The following is a 27,212-nucleotide window of genomic DNA, read 5'->3' as shown; positions in this document are numbered from 1 at the left end:
GGTGGTGGTAGTAGTAGTAATGAAAGAATCCTGTGCTTTGTGATTTCACTAATTCAAGTGATTTTCTGGGAAAATAAAAGTTTCTCAAGACTGAAAAAGCTGTAAAATTGTTGTCTGTTATTAAACATGCTAGAAAATTGAAAAGAGATTCAAAAACCAGCACAGCTGTGAGGTGTTAAAGAGAGGCTTTAAAAATGTAGATGGATTCATCCCTGTATTTTCAGTGTTGCCACTAGAGGGGAGTGAGTAGGTCACGCTCTCAAGTCGCTGGTCGTCTCTCACTTCAGTTATGTAACTGATGAGGGTCCAACACACACAGACACACAAATTCACACACAGCAAATTAAGTGAACTCAAATGGGACATTAGCCATCCGTGATTTCTTAGAACAGCCACAAATCTTGGCAAATCCATAAACAGTCTATATTTAGAGGCGTTCATCTTTGGACTTCTGTGTCATTTAGAGTACACCTAGTACTATCTGCATCTCATCTCATCTCCCTGAGGTCCAGCGGCAGGATCCCGGGTTCGATTCCTGGGCAGGGAGATAACCTCAGCCACTGAAGAGTTAACTTTCCGCGCCGGTCACCAGCCTGGATAAAATGGGAGGGTTGCGTCAGGAAGGTCATCCGGCATAAAACCTGTGCTAAACTGAAACATGCGGACCAAATGATCCGTTGTAGCGACCCCCGAACAGAGAGCAGCTGAAACAACATCATTCAATTTTTTTAAAATACCAATTCATATAAAACAAATGTAAATATTTTGGTTCTCTACGTTCAGCTTTCAGTGCTGTCTGATCTAATAAACTCCTCACCAGTGACGGTTCAAGTGTGGAAAAAGCCACGTTTCACATTTGTGTCATGCTAATAATATAAAAGCCAGGGTTTAGATCTGCCCCAGCTTTCTCTTTGATCTGGAGTGTGGAGCAGTCACACGAAGCTAATGGGATCACTCTGATGCCTCACTATTGTCACCTCTAATGCTGAACTCGATCAGCTGGCTGAACTCTCACAAGGAGCTGGAACTGGCGGGAAGTGTTTGGCCCCTGCCCCAGCTGCAGTCCATGCCAATCTGTCCTAAAGTTGTCTAATTACCTCAACTGAGAACAAATCTTGTTCAAGCTTGTTGGATGCAAAGTGGTGTTCCTCATGGTGCCATGGAGGTGCTTGTGAAAGCAGGAGAAATCAACGGATGACACAGTAATGAGGGGATCAGACAGACAGCTGTATCCCAGATCAGAAAGCGAAGTATATTTGGTAACTGTCTCTGAAGCTGGTATTTATCCAACACTATATTGCCAAAAGTTTTGGGACACCCCTCCAAATCATTGAATTCAGGGGTTGTTCTCGGCCCTTTAGTTCCAGTGAAAGGAACTCTTAATGCTTCAGCTTCGTACCAAGACATTTTGGACAATTTGATGCTCCCAACTTTGTGGGAACAGTTTGGGGATGACCCCTTCCTGTTCCAACATGACTGCACACCAGTGCACAAAGCAAGGTCCATAAAGACATGGATGAGTGAGTTTGGTGTGGAGGAACTTGACTGGCCTGCACAGAGTCCTGACCTCAACCTGACAGAACACCTTTGGGATGAATTAGAGTGGAGACTGTGAGCCAGACCTTCTCGTCCAACATCAGTGTCTGACCTCACAAATGCACATCTAAAGGAATGGTCAAAGATTCCCATAAACACACTCCTAAACCTTGTGGAAAGCCTTCTCAGAAGAGTTGAAGCTGTTATGGCTGCAAGGGGCCAAGACATTACTTATGTTCCTTCGTTAACAAAAACACTTTTAATTCAAACCTCCAAAAGAAATTTGTTCAGCAGTTAAATTCTCCCTTGGTGAATGAGATGTACTGTATTTATTCGCTTAGAACCTCCTCACTCTGCCTTTATTGCTGTATCAAGAAGAATCCTCAGTTCTTCCTGAAATCTCTGTTTTACACCATTGGAGGGAGGAAATGGAAGGGGGAAAGGGAAGGGCAAGGGGTTTGGGAAAGGGAAGAGGAAAGGAAAGGGGAAAGGAAAGAATATATTTTGAATGTATTGCTTCTTGTTTTTTTTAAGCATAGCACATTCAGATAAAATGCACTATATATTCATTTATATGTTCATTGTCTGTAATGAAGATATTACTCAGGGAGTCTCAGAAACACAAGACAAGATGTGGGAATGTACACCATGGCCTGGATAAAACACACACACACACACATTCAGATGTGTCTTCTTCTTCTTTTTTTTTTTTTTTGCAACAAACAACTGTCTGTTAATAGCTTGTCTAAACACGCACATCTTGTCATGTAAAAAGGGGAAACAAGCAAGTTATGCCAGCTTCGGGTTCAGCTGAAGGTAATAAGATCTACAGAATTAACCCAGTGCTCCTTAAGCATTATGTGCTGCAGTTAACAGGACATGACTAAACCTTAGCACAAAGTGTGTGTGTATGTGTGTGTGTTTTCTACACTACACTAACATTCAGTGTGAATGTGTGTGAAGAAGCTTCCTGTCTGTCACTATTTGCATTTGGTGGTTTCGGTGTGACTGTCACTATTTCAAGGGAACCTCATCACCCATTACTCACCTTTACTATGAACTTGAAAAACAACAACAACAATAAAATGTTTCTTTCTGAATGTGGTTCTGTCGGGGAAACAGAATCAGTAAGAGAGGAAATATCATTCATGTAAAAAGATATATTTAAAAAAATATACATTTTTTTCATTCAATTTTAAAGTTCATATCTAAAATGTAATTTTTTGTTGTTGAAAAACAAATAGAAAGTGGGGCGGTGAAGAAAAAGAAAGAATGATGGAAAGCAAGTCAGAAATACGGTAAGAAGGTAAGAAAGATGGAAGGAAAGAATGACGGTAAGATGGAAAGAATGGAAGGAAAGAATGACGGTAAGATGGAAAGAATGGAAAGAAGGTATGAAGGAAAGAAAGAAAGAAGGAAAAAGAAAGAAAGAAAGAAAGAAAGAAAGAAAGAAAGAAAGAAAGAAAGAAAGAAAGAAGTAAGGGAGGGAGGTATGAAGGAAGGAAGGAGGTCATGTATACCCAGTGGTTCTGGCCATGAAGGTGTTGTAGTGTATCAGGGAGATAATGCACTAACACACAGTCAGACTTCAGAGTGGTCTGAGGAACGTGAAGTGAAGTGAAACATCTCCCATGTCCTGCACAGACACACTACCTGAATATTACTGAGGCACTGAGGGTGTTTTGAAGGAGCGAGTCAGGAAAAGTTTTCCTCCACCAGCATCTTATAGTGACCTGGTCAGTGTTCTTGCACACCACAAAAGGAAACCCTACACCACAAAAGGAAACCCTACACCACAAAAGGAAACCCTACACCACAAAAGGAGACCCTACACCACAAAAGGAGACCCTACACCACAAAAGGAGACCCTACAGCAGTATAATAAATTATTGTATATTCAGTTTCATTGCCCAACCCCTTTACTCAACCAACATTGTTTAATTTTTTTTCTTTTACTAAAATATTTTAGTTTTTCTGGCATGATTAATGCCAGATAAATGATTGATATTGGTTTCATATTTACGGGGTCTAGAAGGTTTCTCTCCACTGTATCTGAACGTGAAAGATTGACACTGTTCCTCCGTTCGGAAATTTCCTGAACATGACAGGGCTTGCAGATCACTTAATATATAAAGAATGTGGAAGAGAGGAACACAGCACTAATGACCTTCCTGTTTACACTTATACAGCCACAATCAATAAAACTCAAACTAATGATGTTGAGTATAAGACCAGATGAAAGCAAATATACATACACTATATTGCCAAAAGTTTTGGGACACCCCTCCAAATCATTGAATTCAGGGGTTGGGCTCGGCCCCTTAGTTCCAGTGAAAGGAACTCTTAATGCTTCAGCTTCATACCAAGACATTTTGGACAATTTCATGCTCTTTGTGGGAACAGTTTGGGGATGACCCCTTCCTGTTCCAACATGACTGCACACCAGTGCACAAAGCAAGGTCCATAAAGACATGGATGAGCGAATTTGGTGTGGAGGAACTTGACTGAGTCCTGACCTCAACCTGATAGAACACCTTTGAGCCAGACCTTCTCGTCCAACATCAGTGCCTGACCTCACAAATGTGCTTCTAGAGGAATGGTCAAAAATTCCCATAAACACACTCCTAAACCTTGTGGAACACCTTCCTAGAAGAGTTGAAACATATTAAATTCATGTGCATGTAAAGGCAGATGTCCCAAAACCTTTGGCAATATAGTGTAATATTACTATATTATGAACTATTATGAGCTGTAAATTGAGAATCTACAGGCATGACACGAATCATTATTCCAAATTAATAACCCGTTATTTCAAGACATTATGATGTCATTTTGAAACATATTTAAAACCCCACAATTATTGCCATTGTAAATCCACACAATGTTGTAAACATCACAGCTGAATAATAACACAAACATCTTTATTATCATTATAATCATATCTTCTTTTAAAAAAGAGGGAAAATAAAAACGTTAAAAAAAAATGCAACCTATTTCAAAGTCAAGGAATGAATGAGGATCATTTCTTAATGAAGTCATCTTCCAAAACTGGGATGATATGGCCTCGGTGGTGGTGGGGATGTAAAATTTCTGACTGGTGAGAATCTTCAAAATAAAAGCTTTTTGGTCCATACGCATACTTTTATAAAATGTAATGCTAACGTCAATAAATAACTGTCCCGTAAAAGTCCATGAGTGTGGAACGTGCGTCTCTGCTGTGTGGCACGTTGCTCTGGATAGCAGGACGAAGCAAAAACAACATACGAGCAAGGAAAATGAATGTAAGTGTGTGTGTGTGTGTGTGTGTGAGACTGAGCCATGAGGTTTCAAAACTCTCTGAAGAAGTAACACACAGCATTCGTACATGACAAAAGTAGTACAGAAAAAGAAGGGACACATTTTCATGGAGGAGGAGGGGGGGGGAGCCTTGGACATACATTAATTATGCAGAGGATTATTAGAAGAGCATTATAACACACAGTTCTTCTGTAGTCCCACATGTTCAGTCTCAGACTGTAAGAAGGCTAGGCTAATTTGGCACCTAGAGAAATGTATGTAAACATAAGCGAGCATACGTCTCAAGAGTCCTTCTCTCTAGCTCGAACACTAGCTGTGGAAAAAATAATAATAATAAAAAAAGGTCTGTTTTGGCCTGTGCTGTGATGTTTTGTCTAGTGTGTGAAGTAGTTACAGAGGGTTGAGGGTTGATATGTCTTTAAACATTTTCGTAGAAATCTAGGATAAAAATAATCTTGACCAAAGGCCCAACTAACACCTTAACCTCACTGAACGGTCTTATACAGGTTCACTGAACCTCACACACTTATTACAGAAGCGCGTACACACCCCTCGTACACGCCCCTCGTACACGCCCCTCGTACACGCCTTAGACTGGTCACATCTTATTGGAAAATATGAACAAGACTAAATTACTAAATTGCGCACACACAAACACACACATTATATATATATATATATATATATATATATATATATGTATATATATGTTATAAATGCAAATGTACATTGTCATGCACAACTGGTATTTTGTTTGAGGAAGAAGAAAAAAAAAAATTGTATCATTAATCCCGTTTGGCCAATAAGCTGATAAATCTAACTCTAATAATTCTAAATAGAACGTCTGATTCTATGGTTAAATTCTCTTTTGATATTTCTATCTCATATATTCTTTGTCGAATTGATATTTACAGATGTGACATATAATGGGATAACGGGGAGGTGGGAGGGCCGTGCTTGAATGAGCTCTTTCGTGGGATTTCGTTTCTAGACATAAACCACACGCAAACTCTCACTGATGAGGACTGGAAATGTCTTCTTTTTTTTTTTACATCATTATAACAAGAAATCAGAAAGAGAGAGATCTTTTCAATTTGGTGGGAATTCAAGTCTAAGTATTCAGGAGAAAGAGACCAGCACTGTGTTTTCAATTATGCCCCCCCCCATCATCTATTATCGTATTAATGTTATTAGTTTAACTGGTCACTTGAATTCAGTGGGTTTAATCCAAACTCAAAACAGGTACACCTTTAAAATAATATCAGAGTGGATGATCATGTGTACATGCTGGATAGCAAAACTGCCCATAATTAAATATTTGACTAGCTGGATTATGTACAGAGTGGTTCATCGATCCCATCACACAGCGAGTGTGTTGAATCTGTCTTCGTGGTGATCAATTGTGTTCAATTCTTTTTCTGAACAGCTTCCAAACAAGTACTCACAAATGGTGGAAGGTTCAAGTACGTTCGGAAATAAATTGGCTAATTCTATAATATCTACAGTATTTTTTGGAACTTTTTGTGCAAGGAATTGATCAAAGTTCTACATTCTAATGGGCGTGACATGGTCGCTTAATGCGGTTATATATATATTTGTCCATTCCTACATTTTTCCGCATCATATTTGTACCCATTTATACTAGTGCTATGACTTACACCAAAATGGAGGGAAAAATGAGGATGAGCTTGTTATGATTAAAATCTGATAATATGATAAAAAAAAAAATAATAATAAAAGTGACCTAATATCTATCGCTCCAAATATTTACCTGTTGTTTTGTATCTGGTACTTTACCCTGAGTAACAAAAAAAAAAAAAAAAAAAAAATAGAAGCTGTATTTTAACTTTTGCTCTTTCACTTGAGTAAGGATTTATTTTTATTTTAGACTTTACATGATTGGTAGGCCATATACTACCTCAATTTAAATTATTGAATATTTTATTGCTCCTCTATACATTTATAAATAGCCCCACTGAATCTGAAACCAAAATAACCTCAGGTTGTCTTTTAGAAGGTTTTGCTGTTCTGTTACACACTCGGTCGATACCCAAGCCCTCCAAAAAAAATAAAATAAAATAAAATAAAATAAGTCACCTGAGCTAATAAGCTAATTAGGTACTGGAGAGGCCCTTACAAATAGCAAGGATACTCAAAACAATATTGACCCAAAACGTCCTCCAGACTGGGGATTTCAGGGGAAAGGTATGCCTCAGTCAGGTAGAAATGGCTTTACACAAATACAGCTAATGAACAAATAAAAACAGTATTTAGATCAGTGCCGTAATGAAAGAGTTCATAACACTGCCTATTGGATCTGCCCAATTCTCCTCTCGCACTGAGGACTAACACACACACACACACACACAGAACAGTGGTTGTCGTTCAAATTCACATTATTGAAATGTACAGACGCAGAGGGCATGGGAGGTACACAAGCTCACAGTGGTAGCACCAGCATCGATTTCAGGTCAACACCAAAATGGAGTTCGTAGCACTCGCGGTGCATGCGAGGCGGCTAGAAACTACAGCGAAACGAAATCCTAGAAAGCTAGCTGGTTATAAAGTGACCATTTCTTTTTCTTTTTTTAGGTGAGGCATCATGCTAATTAAAATAACTGATGTATATAGAAATGTAATGGATTTCATAGAACTTTGTGTTGTGTTTGAGCTATAGTGTGGGAATGTTAAAGCGTTTGTGTGTGTGTGTAGGAGCAGCTACGGAATCCTAAATAGACTTTAATGCTCTTAGATGAAACTGCACTGTCATGCCAGGCCTAGTATTTACATAATGATAAACATGTACTGCTTGCGGACTGGTACCACGGTGATGGACCGGCATCCCATCCTGGGTGTGTTCCCGGGAATAGGCTCCGGATCCGCCTCGACCCTGACTAGGAGACAGCGCTTATTGAAAGTGTTTGGAGAGTTGCCAGATTGGATAATTCCTAGGTTTTTAAAGGAGACAAACGTAAAAATCAATATAGTATACAGTGATCACTTTTTCTACACTTTTACAGTAGTATATGGAAAACGTATTTGCTTTATATGAAGGTTTTTAGTCACTGAGGTTTCTAGCAGTACCATATCAAGGCTTCTGGAAGTGTTTTACAGACTTGCAGCCATTCTTTAACAAGATTTTTCTTTAAATCGAAGCCCCTTTAGTAGATATGTCCTAAACATTTCACTTGCCATTCATAGCGCTACATGCCACCTGCATAAGCCCTTCATAACAACTTTTATATACCCCTACTTTAATATAGATAGATTTTTTTTCCGACAGGCATCGAATGCCATAAAGACAGCTTTGTTGGTTTCAAGTCAAGTTGACATAACACCTGAGTCAAGTAACAGAGTTTAGATAACATAAGGCTGCGTTGTGACACTTTCCAAGCAGTAGAATGTCACAATACATGATGTTCATGAAGCTCAGTGTATATCTGGTATATCAGTCATGTTAGGTAAACCTGCAAGCGGCTTTATTATAAATGTTTAGGTCAGCTGGCATTAAGGGTTTATTATCATAGTTGCCCTGTGAGCAAGTACGTCTTCACAACTCCAGTAGCCTTGATGTACTACTAATAGACCAAGTGTTCTAGGGAGTTATTGAAGGGAAAAGGTATAATAAGCCTCAGCTCAGCTCAACCCATCCACCCAGCGTTACACGAATAGGCTACAGCTTGTAATTTCCAGAAGAAAAAAAAAGATTATCATCTAAACATACAGTACCAGCACTATCAGCACAGTAAGGGTTAAAGCTGGGTTTGTGTCTATAAGGCCCCATCCACAAACATACAGTGATTTTTGAAAACATGGTTCTTATTTTAAGAACAAATTTGCACAATCAGCATGTTTAAAAATACACCATATGGTCAAAAGTATGTGGACAATTGATTACTGAACATCCCATTCCAATATAACGGGGCTGGTCCTCCCTTTACTGTTAACAGCCTGCACATTTTTTGGGGGGGGGGGGGGGATTTTGGACCTTGGCTGTGGTGAGCTCAGACAAGAAGGCATGGTGTATAAATTCAGCTCAGTAGTGTTCAGTGGGGATGAGTTCATCCACAACTTAGCATACTATGACTTTATGGACTTTTGTGCACAGCGGCATTGTCATGCTGGAACAGGTTCAGTGAAGGGAAATCTTAATACCAAAGCATACATAGTCAATTTGGGAAATTATTCCCATTTAAATTTGGGCTTTAAACTTTGTGGCAACAATTCGAGAAAAACCCACATATGGAATGTTATAATCAGGTCTCCACACACTTGTGCTCATATAGTATCACTGTCCATGCAAAAAATGCAAAATTGTTTGTATGAGCAGGCCAATCAACTGGATGGAGATAAACTATACTGCCAAACGTTTTGGGACACCCCTCCAAATCATTAAATTCAGTCAGGGGTTGTGCTTGGCCCCTTTGTTCCAGTGAAAGGAACTCTTACTGTTTCAGCATACCAAGACATTTTGGAGAATTTCATGCTTTTGGGGATGACCCCTTCCTGTTCCAACATGACTGCACACCAGTGCACAAAGCAAAGTCCATAAAGACATGGATGAGTGAGTTTGGTGTGGAGGAACTTGACTGTCCAGTACAGAGTCCTGACCGTCAACCCCATAGAACACCTTTGGGATAAATTAGACTGTGAGCCAGGCCTTCTCGTCCAACATCAGTACCTCACACAGACCTCACAAATTCACTTCTATAGGAATGGTAAAAAAATTTCCATAAACACACTCCTAAACCTTGTGGAAATCCTTCCCAGAAGAGTTGAAGCTGTTGTAGCTGCGAAGGGCGGGACAACTCCATATTACATTCATGTGCATGTAAAGGCAGATGTCCCAAAACTTTTGGCCAATATAGTGTAGTATTTTATAGACTGTTGTAAGCATGTGCACTGAGTGGTAGAGATATTTGGAGAAACAACAAAAGTAAATTCAGTAATTTAGTAAAACGTTCATCTTGTTTTACTGTTTTCTTCTGGTCAGTGTTGCGGCTCGATTAAAGCTCTAAAATGAAAAATTCACAAATGTAGCCTGACACTCAGATGGAACTAGTGATTAAGGTAATGCTTAGGTCCTATTAATAATTTCTACACAGTTCCTGGAAGCAACACTTTCCTTCCCCCCCAAAAAAACAGTGAGTTTTAAAATGTAAAATTTCAGGTGGTTTCATTTTCAGTGCCCCAACATACTGTCTTCAAAAATATCCATATACATGTGGACAAGGCCTTAGTGTGTGTGTTTGCTTGCTGATATCTGTGACCATCTTATATCACTGAAGTCCCATCCCAAGCCTCTGTGCGCCGAAGCCTAATTTCAGACTTTTGGCGGTCCTAAAATCAGATGAATTCAATACAGCTGTTTGTGCACTTTAAAACATTCCTGTAGCACAATGAATGCAAGTCCTGCACAAGTCAAGTCAAGGCCCAGATGCTCAGGCAGAGTTCCATTCGTCATGCTATAAGTGACTACTCACAAACTGTAGAAATGTCAACGAGGACGCATAATGTCATAGATGTGAAGCACCACTTTTGCTATAAAATGCTTGGTGTTCTGCCAGAGTCCACCACCTCTGACAGACTGATTTGGCTCCAAATATAACTGAAGGGGATTTTCTGCTAGGGGTTGTTCTGGTTTTTATTCTAATTGAAGTGAGCATCATTAAGTAAAGCCTTACAGGTTGCTTCCTCTTGTGATTAATAAACGAGGATGTGAAGAGAAGGACAGCCAGTGAGGACAATCACAGTGCAGCTGTTCAGGTAATAAGGTAATAGCAACACTAACACTGGTTTCGCTTGATATGTGAAAAAATAACACATGCACGAGAGGTTTTTGAGGTGCTTTGCATCTATAAACCATCCTTATAAATTCATCTGAATTAAGGAGTTTATTTGCCAAAATATTACAATACTGAAGAAGTACTAAAGAAACCCAAAAAGCAGCATCTCTGATTTTTTTTCTTTTTTTCTGCAATTTTTGCCAAGGACAAAGGTCATGTGACCCATCAAGCTTTTCATCCTGTAAATAAGGACGTGCCAGAGAGGCTGAGGTTTGCTTACCTACAGACACATGCATGCTCTCACCCACTCTCACACTAACACACACTCACACACACCACACACAGTGCACTATGAAGCACTCGTGACCTTGCTCGGTTTGCGTCATCCGTACCGGATTTTTTTTTAAAAAACTGACTATACAAGAAACTAAAGTTGACAAAATAGAAAATAAATAACATGAACAATACTAAATTTAAAATGCATTTTGAGTGACCAGTCTAATTAAGACTTACGCATTTTCTCACCACTCGCTTTTTTTTTTTCTCTTTGTATCTACATCTATGTTCCCCGTAGCATTTGTTAAAACTCGTTAACGTTCTAAATATTCTTTTCTTTCCTTTTTTTTTAAAAATTTTTTTTTATTATTTTTAAATTATTATTATTTTTTTATTTGCAACTGGGAAACTTTCGGCCCCTCCGGTAACAAACGTAGCCATCCACCACCACCCAACCCCATGAGCTGATCTCAGAGAAGGGAGACAGTGGACAGGTCAAAGGTATATGTATAATAGGCAAACCGGTCGTATGCGGAGTGGAGAAAGTCGACTCCAGTGTGTGTCTTATTGCAGAGGCTCTCTCGTCTTTTGTCAACTCATGACATCAGATAAAAAGATAAAACGAGTTCTAAAACTGTGTTCGTACACGTACCTATGGAAAACAAACTGAACAAAGGACAAAGAGACTCGCGTGGATCAGTAGTTGTTTCCATCGTCACAAGCAGTGGAATGACTAGGACTACTTCTTCAACCCTGTGTCTTCCAGTTTCAGTCTGTGCGGGTTCAGAATATTCCGGAGGGATGGAGTGCCCCTCCAAGACGACAGAGAGGTGAAGTCAAACCGAAACAGGGGGGAGGATTATCCAACCATGACAAGAAGCTAAACATGTACTTTCTCCTTTAGTGGTTGTGTGATGGAAGGATGAATGGATAGAGAGAGGGGGGGGGAGAGGGGGGGGGAGAGAGAGAGAGAGAGAGAGAGAGAGAGAGAGAGAGAGAGAGAGAGAAAGAGAAAGAGAGGTGGGTCTAGGATTCAGAGGAGGAGCGTGAGCCCCCCTGCACCAGTGATCTATAGATGGTTGAGTTGAGGAAGCGTGGGTACGAGTCTCTGTGCATGAGCGTGTAGATCTGCAGCTGTGCGTCCTCAAACGTGTGCGGAGTTGGCTCCTGCATCTTCCTGTTGATTACTTCACGCACCCGTGAGTCCAAACTCACCTGCCAGAGAGAGAGAGAGAGAGAGAGAGAGAGAGAGAGAGAGAGAGAGAGAGAGAGAGAGAGAGAGACAGAGACAGAGACAGAGAGGGGGGGGGCAAAAAAAGTGACAAGCTTTAAACAGTTTGTGGTAGACCGATAATCTAACTTTTTATACCAAGATAAAAAAAAAAAATAAAAACACTGACTTTTAGTTTTCTGGCTTTTGGCCACCTGTATAATATTCCCCATTATTCTACCAACCACTGTTCATTAAATCACATACATATCCAACCCTTTAAGGATTCAATTTTTTTAATTTTTTTGCTTCAGCATACCAAGACATTTTGGACAATTTCATGCTCCCAACTTTGTGGGAACAGTTTGGGGATGGCCGCTTCCTGTTCCAACATGACTGCACACCAGTGCACAAAGCAAAGTCCATAAAGACATGGAATGGTCAAAAATTCCCATAAACACACTCCTAAACCTTGTGGAAAGCCTTCCCAGAAGAGTTGAAGCTGTTATAGCTCTAAAGGGCGGACCAACTCCATGTTAAATTAATGTGCATGTAAAGGCAGACGTCCCAAAAGTTTTGGCCAATATAATGTAGGTTTTTTAGTGGAACAGGCAGTTAATACTAAAAAATAAATAAATAAACAAAAAACAGAAGCAATTATATAGAATCTGCAAGACACACTGACTGGTTGTGTTCATTCTACAAGCCTCGAGAACCACTGACTTTTAATATGGCCTACTTCCAAAAACAGCAGGTAGCACTGATTCCTAACAGCTCCAGGGTACAGGGTTCATTCCTGAGATTGGGTTACTGCAGATTTTGTCCACATGTTGGGATAGTCTGGATTTCCTCCCACCTCTCGAAACATTACGGTAGGTGGATGGGCCACATTTAAATTGACCTCAGGAGTGAATGAGTTTGTGTGTGTGTGTGTGTGTGTGTGCGGTGCCCTGTGACTGGCTGCTATCCCACCTATTGTGTATTTTTGCCATGAGCACAGTGTTCCTGTAATACTATTCTGTGGCCAGGATAGAAGAAAATCCTGTTTAAATTTCATGCCCACATAACCAAGAAGATAAACAAAGGAACAAGATGAATTTCTGCTCAACATGTGATGGATTGATGAGCTCCATGAACTCTAACTGGTCAGTCTGAAGTCCATCACTAATCAGCACCACATATGAAAGTGGGGGGAAAAAAAATGGAAAAATACCATGTGCAAAATCTGAAAGTGTCGTGAGATGTCAGATATTACATGTACAGGTAAGTCTATTTCTATTTTTATTGGAACTCTGTTTTATTCCACGTTTATGATGCAGAAAGTCGCAGTTCACTACATGCTGCACTGTATATGGTTGTGTATGGGACAACGTCAACGTGAGCAAAAACTGACCCTGTTTCTCATTTCTGTGACCCCCAACACAACCCCCTCCCCACCAAAACCAGCCCCCTATCCCTTCATCACTAACTCCCTCGCTCAGCACACTACAGCCTTAGAGGCCAAAGGGAACACAATTTATAGCTTCCTGTGGATTATACCTAATGTTGCAGAGAGAGAGAGAGAGAGAGAGAGAGAGACAGAGAGAGATTGCTCTTGAAGAGGTGCTGTGAGTCAACACACACTGATGAATCAACCCTAGCATAACACATTAAAGACACACAAGGTTTAAATTAACATTGGCCCTAACACAGGACCCGTGCATTCCATCAGGCAGCAAGCATGTACACTAAACTGCCAAAAGTTTTGGGACACCCCTCCAAATCACTGAATTCAGGTATTGTTTTTCAGGGGTTGGGCTCGACCCCTTAGTTCCAGTGAAACGAACTCTCTTAATCCGTTTAAAACATTTTCGGTCTATATTAGGCAGGCCTAGACTAATGTACACAAGACACACAAATACACACTGCTTCTAGACACTCATATGATGCAGAACAAGTACTGTAATTGTACAGACAACAGATGAAGCATTACAAAAACACACCGACTTTGACTAAGTGTGTGTGTGAGTGTGTTTGGGCATGTTTTTATATCTTGGTGAGGATCAAATGTTCCCTCAAGGAACATTTTTGACCTTGCGGGGATAACAATGGCTATAAGCCCTAGATTTAAAAGATATCTGTCACATGCACACAAATGTATGCACACATTCACAATTATGTCGTTGGAAGGTCCAAATACGGATATTAAGATAAACACACGTGTGCGTGTGTGTACATAATGTAGCTTAGCTTAGTCTATAGACTCTTCAGTGGTTTCAGTGTGTCCATAGTTGCTAGCTATTATATACCATTAACAAAGTCAAATATAGTGAGATACTAGGAGTGTGTGTGAGACTAAATCAGATCAGACTAAATTCTACTTGGACGCATGATCCCCACTTCCATATCATAAGAAAATAAATGATGTGGATAGCTTCATGAAACCTGATAATCTGTACTTTCACACTGAAATCACGTTGCCAGGTGTTACACCCCTTTTCCTGAAAATGTCGCCATTTTCACACTGGTCCAAAGAATAAAGTGTAGGATTTAATTGCGGATGTCAGACACACTTTGAACACGTGTTTCCTAATACAGATCGCTGAAATGTTTAATCCCTTCCTGAAAAAAAAAGGTAATCTACAATCACATTAATCAACGTGTCTGTGTGTGAGTATTTGGGATCGCTGCTTGGATATCTAATGGGGTTTCCACGGATTGGGAAATTAAAACCAAACCTGCTCCAGCAGGTCACATCCTAACCTGTATGTACATGTGTACATGTTCACACACACACACACACACACACACTACATTGAAGCTTATAATAATTTGCCCAAGTTAAAATACTGTTTAGAATTTGTGTAGACTTGGGGAATGCTTTACTGCCAAATCCTTGATACTTCAAATTCTCTGCTGAAAGAGGAGGTGGTGTGGAAAGTGCAGTGGTAGACACACACACACACACACACACACACAGAAAAAATACCCACTCCTGCTGAGCCACTCCACTACAGCTGACCCAAAGCAGCTTTCATTACTCACAATACACTTTTATTACTTCATGAGATCTTTATTTCCTGCTCTCACGGAAAAGAGAGAAAGAGAGGAGATAGTTAATTAAAGACCATAGAGAGATCAGCATGCTGGGCTATAGATAGAGTGAGCTGTTAGACGGACAGATGGCAGAAGAGGGTTAGGTAACGTGAAAGAGCGCCGTGTTCCTCATTATGAAGTGTGTGGAAGTGGGTGTGCATTTGTTATTAATGCTACGCATTAAACACAACCTGACGTCTTTTCCACTTCCACTGCTGTAAGTTGCAGACGCATACAGCTTTCTCCCTCTGACCTTTCTCCCTCTGACCTTTGTGTAAATATTCACACACACTAAACAGCTAGTTCATGCAGAGCCATTGTGGTTAAAAATACTGCTTTTTGTCCCCGGTGTCAAGAAGAGCAGAATGATGACTCTGCAATTCTAAAAACGGACGGTATCTACAATTTTAACAATGCACAAATACAACTTGGAGAAATAAATCATCCCACTACAAACACCATTCTTAGGTAAATGAGAGAGACCTGCTATAAAGAACTGTATGTGAGTGTCCCTACAATTATCCATCTATTCATCCTCATGCTACGTGTAAACTCGTACAGACAAAACAGCCCGAGAGAGCCGATGAGGGCGTGTCCAGCAAACATGACAAATTTGTTGAACATCAAAGTTGAACTTTATGCAACTATGGAGCAACTGTCTTGTGTCAAAGAGCAGACAGTGCTTCTTATACGATATGATGCATATACACTATATTGCCAAAAGTTTTGGGACACCCCTCTAAATCATTGAATTCAGGTGTTGTTTTTCAGGGGTTGGGCTCGGCCCCTTAGTTCCAGTGAAAGGAACTCTTAATGCTTCAGCTTCATACCAAGGCATTTTGGACAATTTCATGCTCCCAGCTTTGTGGGAACAGTTTGGGGATGATCTCTTCCTGTTCCAACATGACTGCACACCAGTGCACAAAGCAAGGTCCATAAAGACATGGATGAGTGAGTTTGGTGTGGAGGAACTTGACTGGCCTGCACAGAGTCCTGACCTCAACCCGATAGAACACCTTTGGGATGAATTAGAGTTGAAACTGTGAGCCAGACCTTCTCATCCAACATCAGTGTCTGACCTCACAAATGTTCTTCTAGAGGAATGGTCAAAAATTCCCATAAACACACTCCTAAACCTTGTAGAAAGCCTTCCCAGAAGAGTTGAAGCTGTTATAGCTACAAAGGGCGGGACAACTCCATATTACATTCATGTGCATGTAAAGGCAGACGTCCCAAAACTTTTGGTAATATACACTACTCACAAAAAGTTAAGGATATTCGGCTTTCGGGTGAAATTTCAGGATGCACCTAAAATGCACTATAACCTTTATGGGTGATTACAGGTAATTGGACCTTCTCTACACTTTTGAATGCACATGTCCAACTGCTCAGTGTTTCAGTACTTTTTGCATAACTTGCGGTTCTCTAACAAGGTGCTTAACGGCAAAATTCACAAGTAGTGTTTGATCCATGAATCGACCAATAAATTTTCTGGTTCAATTCGAATTGGTACTTAAACAGTCCTCTTCATCATGCTGTTCACATTTTGACATCATGAGACCAAGAGCACACATAACAATTGATCAACAGTACCTCACCATTGCGAGGCTTCAAACAGGATGTTCTCAGAGGGAAGTGGCCACTGAGCTTAGAGTGTCACAGAGTGTCATCAGCAGGTTGCGACAGAGATACAGAGAGACTGGAAGAGTCACAGAAAGGAATAGAAGTGGACGTCCTTTGGCCACATCCCACGATGATGACCGCTTCATTGTGAACAGTGCCCTGCGGAACCGGATGATGAATGCCGCTCAACTCCAGGCACATTTAAGGGAGGTGAGAGGCACCCAAGTGTCACGTCAGACCATTTGAAACCGTTTACATCTGCATGCTAGACGATCTGCAAGGGTACCTGACCACACCACCAGGCACAGGCATTGGGCCAGGGAGCATTCACGCTGGACGAGGGACCGGTGGGCCTCAGTGCTGTTCTCTGATAAAAGTCGATTCACGTTGAGCAGAAATGATGGCCGACAACGATGTTGGAGACGTCAAGGAGAGCGCTATGCATCAGCCACTGTTGTGGTGGTGTTACAGTCTGGGCAGGTGTGTCCACTCAATACAGAACTGCCCTACATCTTGTGAATGGTACAGTGACAAGCCAATACTACCTGAATAACATCATTAATCCAGTCATTGTGCCCCTGCATGAACAACACAGGCCTAATTTCATCTTCATGGACGACAATGCTCCAGCTCATCGAGGTCGCATCATTAGGGAACGGCTGCTGGAGGCTGGGGTACCTCAAATGGAGTGGCCTACACTTTCTCCAGACCTGAATCCCATAGAAAACCTATGGGATCAGCTGAGTTGCCGTGTAGAGGCTCGTAACCCTGCACCCCAGAACCTCAATGACCTGAGGGCCGCCCTTCAAGAAGAGTGGAATGCCATGCCTCAGCAGACAATAAGTCGACTCGTGAACAGCATGAGACGTCGTTGTCAAGCTGTAATTGATGGTCAAGGGCACATGACAAATTATTGAGACATTGAGATTTTTGTTGTGGTATACCCACCACTGTTGTTGGCTTTTGTTTCAATAAATTGTTTGAGTTGAGGAAATCACCATTGCATGCTTCTACTTAAATGCCCTACTCACTGTAGTCTGAACTTTTTACATTTTACATAAATTTCACCCAAAAGCCAAAAATCCTTAACTTTTTGTGAGTAGTGTATGTGTATACACTGCTGAACACTAAATCTACCTCCAGAATGTTCAATAGTTTTTAAGAAAACTGATCTGCTGTCAGGTGAAATGTTAGTCGTGCCAACAACATGATTACTACGGCAATTAGTAATAGGAACGCCTACTGATGATTTGATAGTATAGTGACTTGCAGTGATGATGTCGCTGTATGTATGAGCATAGCTTTGGTCAGCACTATCCTGGTCAGGTATCGTGATGAATCCGGAGCCTGTTCCGGGAACGCTGGGCATGAGCCAGGAATTCAGGATGAGACTACAGCTCATTGCAAAATACCACGCAAACAAACATGTTTGTTTGGGACAACAAACAAACAAACACACAAACACTACTGACTGCACCACCATGCCATCCTGATAATAAAAATTCCAGTAAGATTAAGGATATGACTAAATAAACAAAATATATTTACAGTAATGCCAAAGAACCAGGTGTACACACACACACACACACATATTGTGATAAGATCAGCACACTCTGGTAAGATCTCAGAAAGGGGTGAACCTAATAACTATAATCATCATAATAATACAAGCTGGTATTACAGAGAAAGTTCCCAGCAAACAGGATATTATTTCAGATCAGAAAAAAAAATAAATAAAAATTTGCAATGGCTCCAAACAAGGCTCGTCGTTATTCCCGGTTCTGCCTAGCATCACACAGATGCCAGACTTGACCCTTTCCTGCACTTCGCACTACAAGTATATGTGTGTATATTGCACAGTGTGCGCATGGTGAGGGAGATGAGAGTGTGTTTAAATGCGGGCGCATCATGAGTTATACGAATACTAATGTAAAACGTGTAAATATATGCTTATATATTCTTACACGCGAGTCTGTAGAACAGTTAGTTCCTTTAACACCATTCTCTGGTGTAGTGATTTTGGTGTTATGGTTTTATGCACTGGATCTCTTTCATATTTTCATTTTGCATAATGTTTTATTTTTATTTATTTTTATTTCCTTACCTAATTGCTCTAATAAAAACCTTGCTTTGTGTTGTCTATTGATTTGTACTCATGTTTTTATTTTTTATGTTTTTATCACATGCTGCATTGCACTTTGAACTGCAATTATGGACAACAGGGTCTTATTATAATTATTACTATTGTTACCTCTTTTGGTGAAAGTATAGAGATGTAGTCTTCGTAGATCACGCGTGCTTTCTCATCTATCATGCTCTTGTTGATCTCCTTCTTCAGATCCTCGCAAGCCAGCCAGAAGAGCATGTTCTCCTCGCTGTACTCTGTGCGCAGAAACTCGCGGAACACGTTCCGGCCTGCCGGGTTCTTCATCAGCTTATCGAAGGACTGAGCCCACTGTTTAATCTCCTCCACCGTTGGTTTGGTGCTGAGAAAAAAACAAAACAAAACAGAACATTTAATTAATTCGGGCTGGAGATGAGTGGGTTTTTGGACAATGCACTGCACAGAAATTCTCTGTGGAGCAGAAAACACCTGAGATTTCACACTATTAGTGGCTTGCCAGAAATTCATCTTTGTCCCTTTCTTAGAACAAGCTTGGGCATGCAGTGGTATGCAAATCTCCAAAGTCCATCACACTAATGATAAAAATTCATCTAAGACCTACAGCTTTCAACCTGCCCTGTATTCCAGTACATGAAGAATTCCCCTTATGATTCATGAAAAGTATCTATCTATTACGTCATTAGATTGCCTTTGAACTAACTACCTACAAGGGTAATCAGCTGGCAAGCTAGCAGGCAAATTGACAGTCATATAACTGTTTGTTGTTCTTTGCTCCCCCTGCACGTTGCTGCTCCCTGCTCGGGATCGCCACAATGGACTGTTTGGTCCATTTGGCACAAGTCTTATGCTGGATGCCCTTCCTGATGCAACCGTAGCTTCCTGCCCAGGAATTGAACCCATGAGAGCATGGGATTTTGCCGCTGGACCACCAGGAGGCCTAAAAGACTGAAGCAGGTTTTGCATGAAAAATTGGTCATTTTGAAAGGTGTCATGTGGACCAGGAAGGACACTCTGAAGTGAATAACAAATGGTAGAAATGTAAATGTCTTATTGTCTTATGTGCTGGGATCGATCACACTTGGATTCCAGTGATGGCTAAAAGTGCTGGGGTTTGATTGGTAGTTCTGAGCAAATGTCATACATAGTAACTGCTAATGAAGCGGAATAAACATGCTGTTTATATTTAAACAATATATCGATGGTTGCGAGATTCTTACACTTATTATAATGCTCAAGCTAGAAATCGCCGTCATATGCCCACACCGAGAATAAGTAAAAATGAAGTCTTTGTATGTGTATGTGTTTGTGTGTGTATGATCTCACCAAGCTTCACAGTTTGGTATGGTCTCCAGCTTAGTCTCCTGGGCTTTCAATCTTCGGCGACTCTCATCTTCTCTCCTAATAGTGAGACTGGAAGGTGGTAAAACGGCATTGAGAAATAACAGTTGTGCCCGAACCATCTTGGCCTGGCCACACACATATACACACACATACACACACACAAACACGCACACAGATACACGTGATATGAAGGGACAAACATTCCTAACACATACGCTCTCCAGCTCACCCTTATTATTGTACACATACACATGCTATTTATCACACAGAGATGTTAAAGCATGTGTAGTGCTGCAATCTTGGGTCATGGAATAGACCTGGGATTCTCGTCTCGCTCTGGGTGCGCTTGCATGGCAACTAATCAATGACCTGAATGTATAATGGGATTGTAACATATACAAGGAGACAAAAAAAGTCCAAATGATCCATGTAAATTTTTCATTCATCTGTAATCTGTCCACCTCAATTACACACAGTTCGTGTGGCTGTGACTAAATTTTGCCCATGTGGTTTGTGGTCTGTTATATTAAGTGAAACTGCATGCAAATACATGGCTACATTAAATCATCACACTCCTACACACTCCTTCGATATTACAACTTAGAGCCGAATATATATATATATATATATATATATATATATATATATATATATATATATATATATACACGTTTCTGCTTTGAACACTGTGGGCAGTTTGCTGTATGGTCAATGTGGTCTTCAAATCTGTTTCCATTACTGACTTTCTTCTGCTGGTGACCACAAAGCTTGCCAATATAGCAGTACTGAGCTTGTCAGGCTTACAGGCTGCAAAACCTCAGGCCCCGCTTTAGCATGTGGCCACGTGCTGCTAACTCCGCACTGTGGTCCACCACTTACACCTAACACAGACGTGTGTAGCCTGGCTGCAGTGCTAGATCTTCCAGTTGCAGCTTTATGCTATCGTTTATGGGGAGCCTGTCAGAAATAGATCTAGAGGAGCTCTGTTATTAGGCAGTAAAAGCATTCCCAAGTGGCTAACAACGTACATGTGTGTGTGTGTGTGTGTGTGTGTGTGTGTTAGTGTGTTCAGTGAATATGCTGCCATATCCCACAGAGCTCTTGGTAGAAACGAGAGCAATCTTAATCACAGTTGTTCCTACAGTTCCCAGTACACAGCGCTAACACACACACACACACACACACACGCACACACAGACATATTCAGAAACACATGTAAACGGACAGAAAAACTTATGCAATCAGTTATGAAGAGGAAGTAGCTGGAAAACTCCATGTGACAGAAAGAAAGGAAATGAGATCAACTGAGGACTACCAAATAAACTGCAACAAGGCAACCATCCATCCATCTATCCATTGTCTATACCTACTTATTCCTAATTAGGGTCACTGGGGTCTGTTGGAGCCTATCCCAGCGCACTTAGGGCGAAAGGCAGGGGTACACCCTGGACAGGTCGCCAGTCACAAGGCAACCAATCGAAGCTAAAAATAATTTAATTTAATTGAAATAGAGGTGGGGGAAGCAGATGTGGGAAATAAGTGTATTACTGTAAATGTAAATGTGCAGGAGAAACGTAGGGAAAGTAAAAGTCAATGGCTTTTCTATCCGGCGTGTGAATCTCTGTGCACCAACATGATGACACACGTTCATACTTGCTATATTGTGGCTCATTTAGCTATTAATAGCGTTATGTCTTAACTTCTCCCAATCGGTACATCACTGGTTAATGAATCCGAAAAAAATGTGGGGTTTTAGACATATTCTATACACTACACTTTAGCTCTATGTCCTCATATGAACAATTGAATGGAAACCCCATTATGAGAGAGAGTGAAATTGGTGAATAAGTCATACCAAGAGCAGCTACAGCAGCAGCACCAGCAGAAGCAGCAGGCGTTGGGTCTCTGTGTGGGCGGCGAGTGCTGCGCCCGGCTCGGGGACATCTCGCTCCGTGCCATCGGAGACTCGCGCTCTGCTGGGACAGGGCCTGTGTACTGAGACACACATAGTAAGGCAACTGGATGGCACACACACACACACACACACACACACCCAGCAGTGTCTAACTGTGAGTCCACTACCAAGAACCATTTAGCCATTTAGATTTAGCCAAATATATCTGAATATACTGTCTTTGAATCAATTTGTCAAATTTATTCGGACAGTATATTTCATTTCATTTATTCGCTATGATCTCAAGACTGTGTTGCTTTTATCTTTTATCTTAATGTCCAATTCCTCATATTAAGATGGTTCAACATGGTTCTCTTGGTGGCCGAGAAGTGCAAAACAAAATAACAAAGCCAAAAACAAAATAACGATATCTTGATTGACAGATGTCTTGTCCAGTCAGCAGTAAGAATTCCTATACCTACCTTTACCTTTTCTGAATTGTCCTTGTGTTTTGTTATTGTGATTTTTGGATTTGTTATTGTGTTTTCAGATTTATTTTGTTTTCTTTTTTGTTATTTTCTTTTCTAATTTGCTATTTTTTTGGATTTATTATTTTGTTTTCGGATTTGTTTTTTTTTTTTTTGGATTCATTTATTTATTATTATGTTTTCGGATGAGTTCATATTTTGTTTTCTGATTCGTTATTTTGTTTTGCACTTCTCGGCCACCATACATTATTCATTGATATTGCATGCAGTAAAGAGAAATAATTGTCACTTATATTATTGAAGAATGGTGCAGCGTGAGAGGTACAATTTAACAAAACTGCATTTGCTGCTTCATTACTATTAAAAAAAACTGTGCTTGGGGTGAACTCAGACTTTTGGATCCTATTTTCCACTGCGGGACATGTGATCACATGATTACTTACAAAATACATTTACACTCACACACGATACAGAGGTCATACTGTACATCGAGATGTACACAGTCATGCAACCACAGAGGAATCGAAGTTTGCTCTACACTCAAACACAAAGCCTCTATCAGATATTACGTCATGCAATCACATAGAAATGTAAATTTAAGTGACTGCAATACCACAAAAGCACAGGTTGATCATGCTTCCTATAGCCACTGGGTTTATAAAGATCAAGGAGATGGTGGTGGACTTTAGAAGGACTAAAACTTTGATTGAGCCCATATCAATATCCATCATGAGCAAGGAGGTTGGAATTGTTGACAACTACAAGTATTTGGGTGTAAACTTAAACAACTGGAGGACCCACTGACGCTGTATACAAGGGAATGAGCAGACTCTATATTCTGATCTTTCAATGTTTACAACAAGATGCTGGAGATCTTCTACGAGTCTGTCTATCTCTCTGTCTGTCTATCTATCTATCTATCTATCTATCTATCTATCTATCTATCTATCTATCTATCTATCTATCTATCTATCTATCTATCTATCTATCTATCTGTCAGTCCGTGTGTCTGTCTAGAATCTATTCTACATTCCATTAGTCAATCATCTAGTCCTACTTTTATCTGTCCAATTATTAGAGCATCTGAAAAGTACCAAAAACAGCACAGTCAGTAAATCTGTCCCTGAACATAAACTATCAGAGTGAGCGCCAAAGAAATCAAAGGAAACCAGACGGCATAATGAGTCACTTGGTTGTGCCATGAGGCGACAGCAAGGTTTTCACCACCACACACATCCACCCGCGGAAATATCACACTCTCCTCGCCAACCTGCTGATTCCACCAGAGAGAAGTGCCAAGGACACACCATGATATTATCACAATACTTTAAAATAGGGCTGCCAGATTTCAGACGTGGACAGACCGGGGAGTTGGTGAGGGGGTCGAGACGGCGGATGGGGTTGTCGAGCAACCATCCAATATGTCGTCAATATGGACTTTAATGCCAACTTTAAAACCATGAATTCAACATCCTGAAGTTAATTGGCCATGTTTTGGGAGCAGATTTAAATATTAATTATTATTAAAGCACAGGACATTCTCACCTACATTACAGGGCCATAAATATGTGGATACCTGACCATCGCACCCATATGTCTGAAACATCATATGTAGCCTGTGCTAATGTCAGGGCGATGGTGTTCGCCTACTAATTGGAAGGTTGTGAGTTCAAATCCCAGGTCCAACAAGCTGTTACTGCTGCTCTGAGCAGGGCTCTTAACCCTCAATTGTTCACTTGTATAAAAATTGTGATAAATTGTAAGGGCATTTGCTGGAATTAAAATGCTCAAACCTGTTTCATCATGACAAATCCAGGAAGCCATAGAGACAAAGTTTGCCCTGACCTCAACTGTACTGAACATCTTTGGGATGCCCAGAGCTCCTTACTTGATCAGTGCCTGACCTCACTTCTGTTCCTGAGAAAAGTAGCCCAATTCTGTGTCAATACCCATGGTTTAAGAATGAGCACATACTTTGGCTCATATAGTGTATCCTGTCCAAATATTTGAGCAAAAGAAGACAGGTTTTTATTTGCCAAAATGTCATAGCATAGCATATTCAGGTGTTGTTTTTCAGGGGTTGGGCTCGGCCCCTTAGTTCCAATGATAGGAACTCTTAATGCTTCAGCATACCAAGACATTTTGGACAGTTTCATGCTCCTAACTTTGTGGGAAGAGTTTGAGGATGTTCCTGTTCCAACATGACTGCACACCAGTGCACAAAGCAAAGTCCATAAAGACATGGATGAGCGAGTTTGGTGTGGAGGAACTTGACTGGCCTGCACAGAGTCCTGACCTCAACCCCATAGAACACCTTTGGGATAAATCAGAGCGGAGACTGCGAGCCAGACCTTCTCGTGCCTGACCTCACAAATGCACTTCTAGATGAAACACACTCCTAAACCTTGTGGAAAGTCTTCCCAGAAAAGTTGAAGCTGTTATAGCTACAAAGAGTGAGCCAACTCCATTTTAAATTCATATGCATGTAAAAGCAGACGTCGCAAAACTTTTGGCAATATAGTGTATGGGAGAATGATGTTGCTCTAGCATCAGTCTAGCATAGCCTTGGCTGTGTTATACCCTGCACAATGCCGTCTCAGTGACATCACGTGTGTGTCCTGCTACTGCTCAGCTTAATGATGTAAATATTTACTGACTAGTTTTACATTCACACTTGTACAGGGTTAAGTTAAATTGTTTCATGAGTGCCAGCAGTAGTTTTAAAATTCCATGTAGATCCATGGAGTTCTTAAGACTGATAGAGTGGAAACGTGATTAAACCAACAGTGAAACAAAGCACAAGGGGCCCGGGTGTTTGTACAGTATATCAGGAGACACGTGACATGCTTTAAAAAGCTGCTGCATGTTTTGAAGACTTGAAATAAATATGCAAATTATTATTTTATTAACACTAAAGCTCAAATTTTGGCTAGGACTGGCTACCACAGGTGAGGTGCAGGTTGCTTTTTAGGGACTGCTCAGAACTGGTGTCAGAAACCCGAGTTTCTACAGTTTCTAAGTTTTTACTGTACTAAAAATGAAATGTCATAACATCTAATACGCCTGTTTTCTTAGTAATTATCTTTCTTGAGCTTTGTGTGTAAATTGTTTGTGTGTTCAGCTGTGGCTTCTATTTCCTTTTTGAAATTTGTCACACAATGCCACCCATGCAAAAGAAAGTCTATTTCCTTATTAAATGTGAAGATACTGTACCCACAGCAGCCAGATCTGTGTGACAGAAGCAGTACAGTTAACACACAGTATACATTAAATACACAAGGTTGAAAATGGTCTTGCATTATTTCACATTTTGTCATAAATAAAAATATCAGTTGAAAATCCATTTCTGGAGGTAAATACAGCCCTCACAGCTCCAGGCAAAACACACAGGCTTTAATTTACACCCAGTTTGGGCAATTGGAGAAAATGACATGCAAAACTAGTCGCTGTTAATTTCCCAAACTTCAGAACATTGAACAGTATACACTATATTGCCAAAAGTTTTGGAACATCTGCCTTGACATGCACATGAATGTAATATGGAGTTGTCCCACCCTTTGCAGATATAACAGCTCCAAGTCTTTTGGAAAGGCTTTCCACAGTTTTTGACATTTCTCTAGAAGTGCATCTGTGAGGTCAGGCACTGATTTTGGACAAGAAGGCTCTCTGCTCTAATTCATCCCAAAGGTGTTCTATCAGGTTGAGGTCAGGACTCTGTGCAGGCCAGTCAAGTTCCTCCACACCAAACTCGCTTATCCATGTCTTTATGGACCTTGCTTTGTGCACTGGTGTGCAGTCATGTTGGAACAGGAAGGGGTCATCCCCAAACTGTTCCCACAAAGTTGGGAGCATGAAATTGTCCAAAATGTCTCGGTATGAAGCTGAAGCATTAAGAGTTCCTTTCATTGGAACTAAGAGGCCGAGCCCAACCCACTTTGCATGCTGCACATTTAGGTTTGTGTTTTAGTTTTGTTCACATCATGTATTTGTTTTTTCATGCAGAATGCTGTATAATTACACATGGGGCAAACAGTTTAGCACATCAGGCACTAAAAATACAGCCACATTTTTTTTTCCCTCAGCTCTGGTGTTATTTTTAATTTTCCAAAAAGGCTGTCGTAATTCTTTTCTAAATACATTTAGGCCCAAATAGAGGGGCCCTATGCCTCTGTCCACTGACCATTACTAATACCATCAGAGTAGCATGACAGCCACAACTACACACACAGAGGACATGCCATGTTTGTGTGTGTGTGTCAGTAAGCAAGCGAAAGGGAACTGGGGAGTGTTAAAACAAAAGTGCTTTGTTGCTTAATGACCTGATGAGAGTATAGAGGCATATTTAGATGAATGGAGGTGCTCTATAGACCCAAACACACACACTGCCTTGTTACAGTAAAAGGATCTCATAATGAAAGCTCTGGCCAAACCAACAAGCCTTAAATTGTAACAACAACCCTCTGTAGCTGAGGACAATACACACACTATCATATTCCTTTGCATGGCTGCACAGCCGTGAGCTGAAACAGCGAGGGGAAGTGTGTGTGAGGGTGGAAGGAAG

At 40.6% G+C, this 27,212-nt stretch overlaps 1 protein-coding gene across 9 annotated transcripts in view; it reads right to left on the bottom strand.

Annotated features, from left to right (window-relative positions):
* Positions 1–3,780: 3,780 nt before the first annotated feature.
* rgs19 (regulator of G protein signaling 19) overlaps positions 3,781–27,212 on the bottom strand; it is a 52,225-nt gene continuing 28,793 nt past the window's right edge. For 4 of the 9 annotated variants that reach the window (XM_058410876.1, XM_058410879.1, XM_058410878.1 and 1 more), the window contains 4 exons: positions 22,125–22,264; positions 20,252–20,338; positions 19,055–19,289; positions 3,781–12,110 (listed from right to left, as the gene is read on the bottom strand). In XM_058410876.1, coding sequence (XP_058266859.1) covers positions 11,922–12,110; positions 19,055–19,289; positions 20,252–20,338; positions 22,125–22,264 — 651 coding nt within the window. In that variant the 3' untranslated portion in view covers positions 3,781–11,921. Of the gene's footprint in view, positions 12,111–19,054; positions 19,290–20,251; positions 20,395–22,124; positions 22,265–27,212 lie in introns of those variants that run through there. The other 5 variants (XM_058410874.1, XM_058410873.1, XM_058410881.1 and 2 more) reach the window with 3 other exon arrangements.

Source organism: Hemibagrus wyckioides, linkage group LG15 (genome assembly GCF_019097595.1).
Source record: "Hemibagrus wyckioides isolate EC202008001 linkage group LG15, SWU_Hwy_1.0, whole genome shotgun sequence".
NCBI classification, from domain to species: Eukaryota; Metazoa; Chordata; class Actinopteri; order Siluriformes; family Bagridae; genus Hemibagrus; species Hemibagrus wyckioides.
The sequence above is the reverse complement of the archived record's forward strand: the minus strand, read 5'-3'. Positions and strand labels throughout refer to the sequence as shown.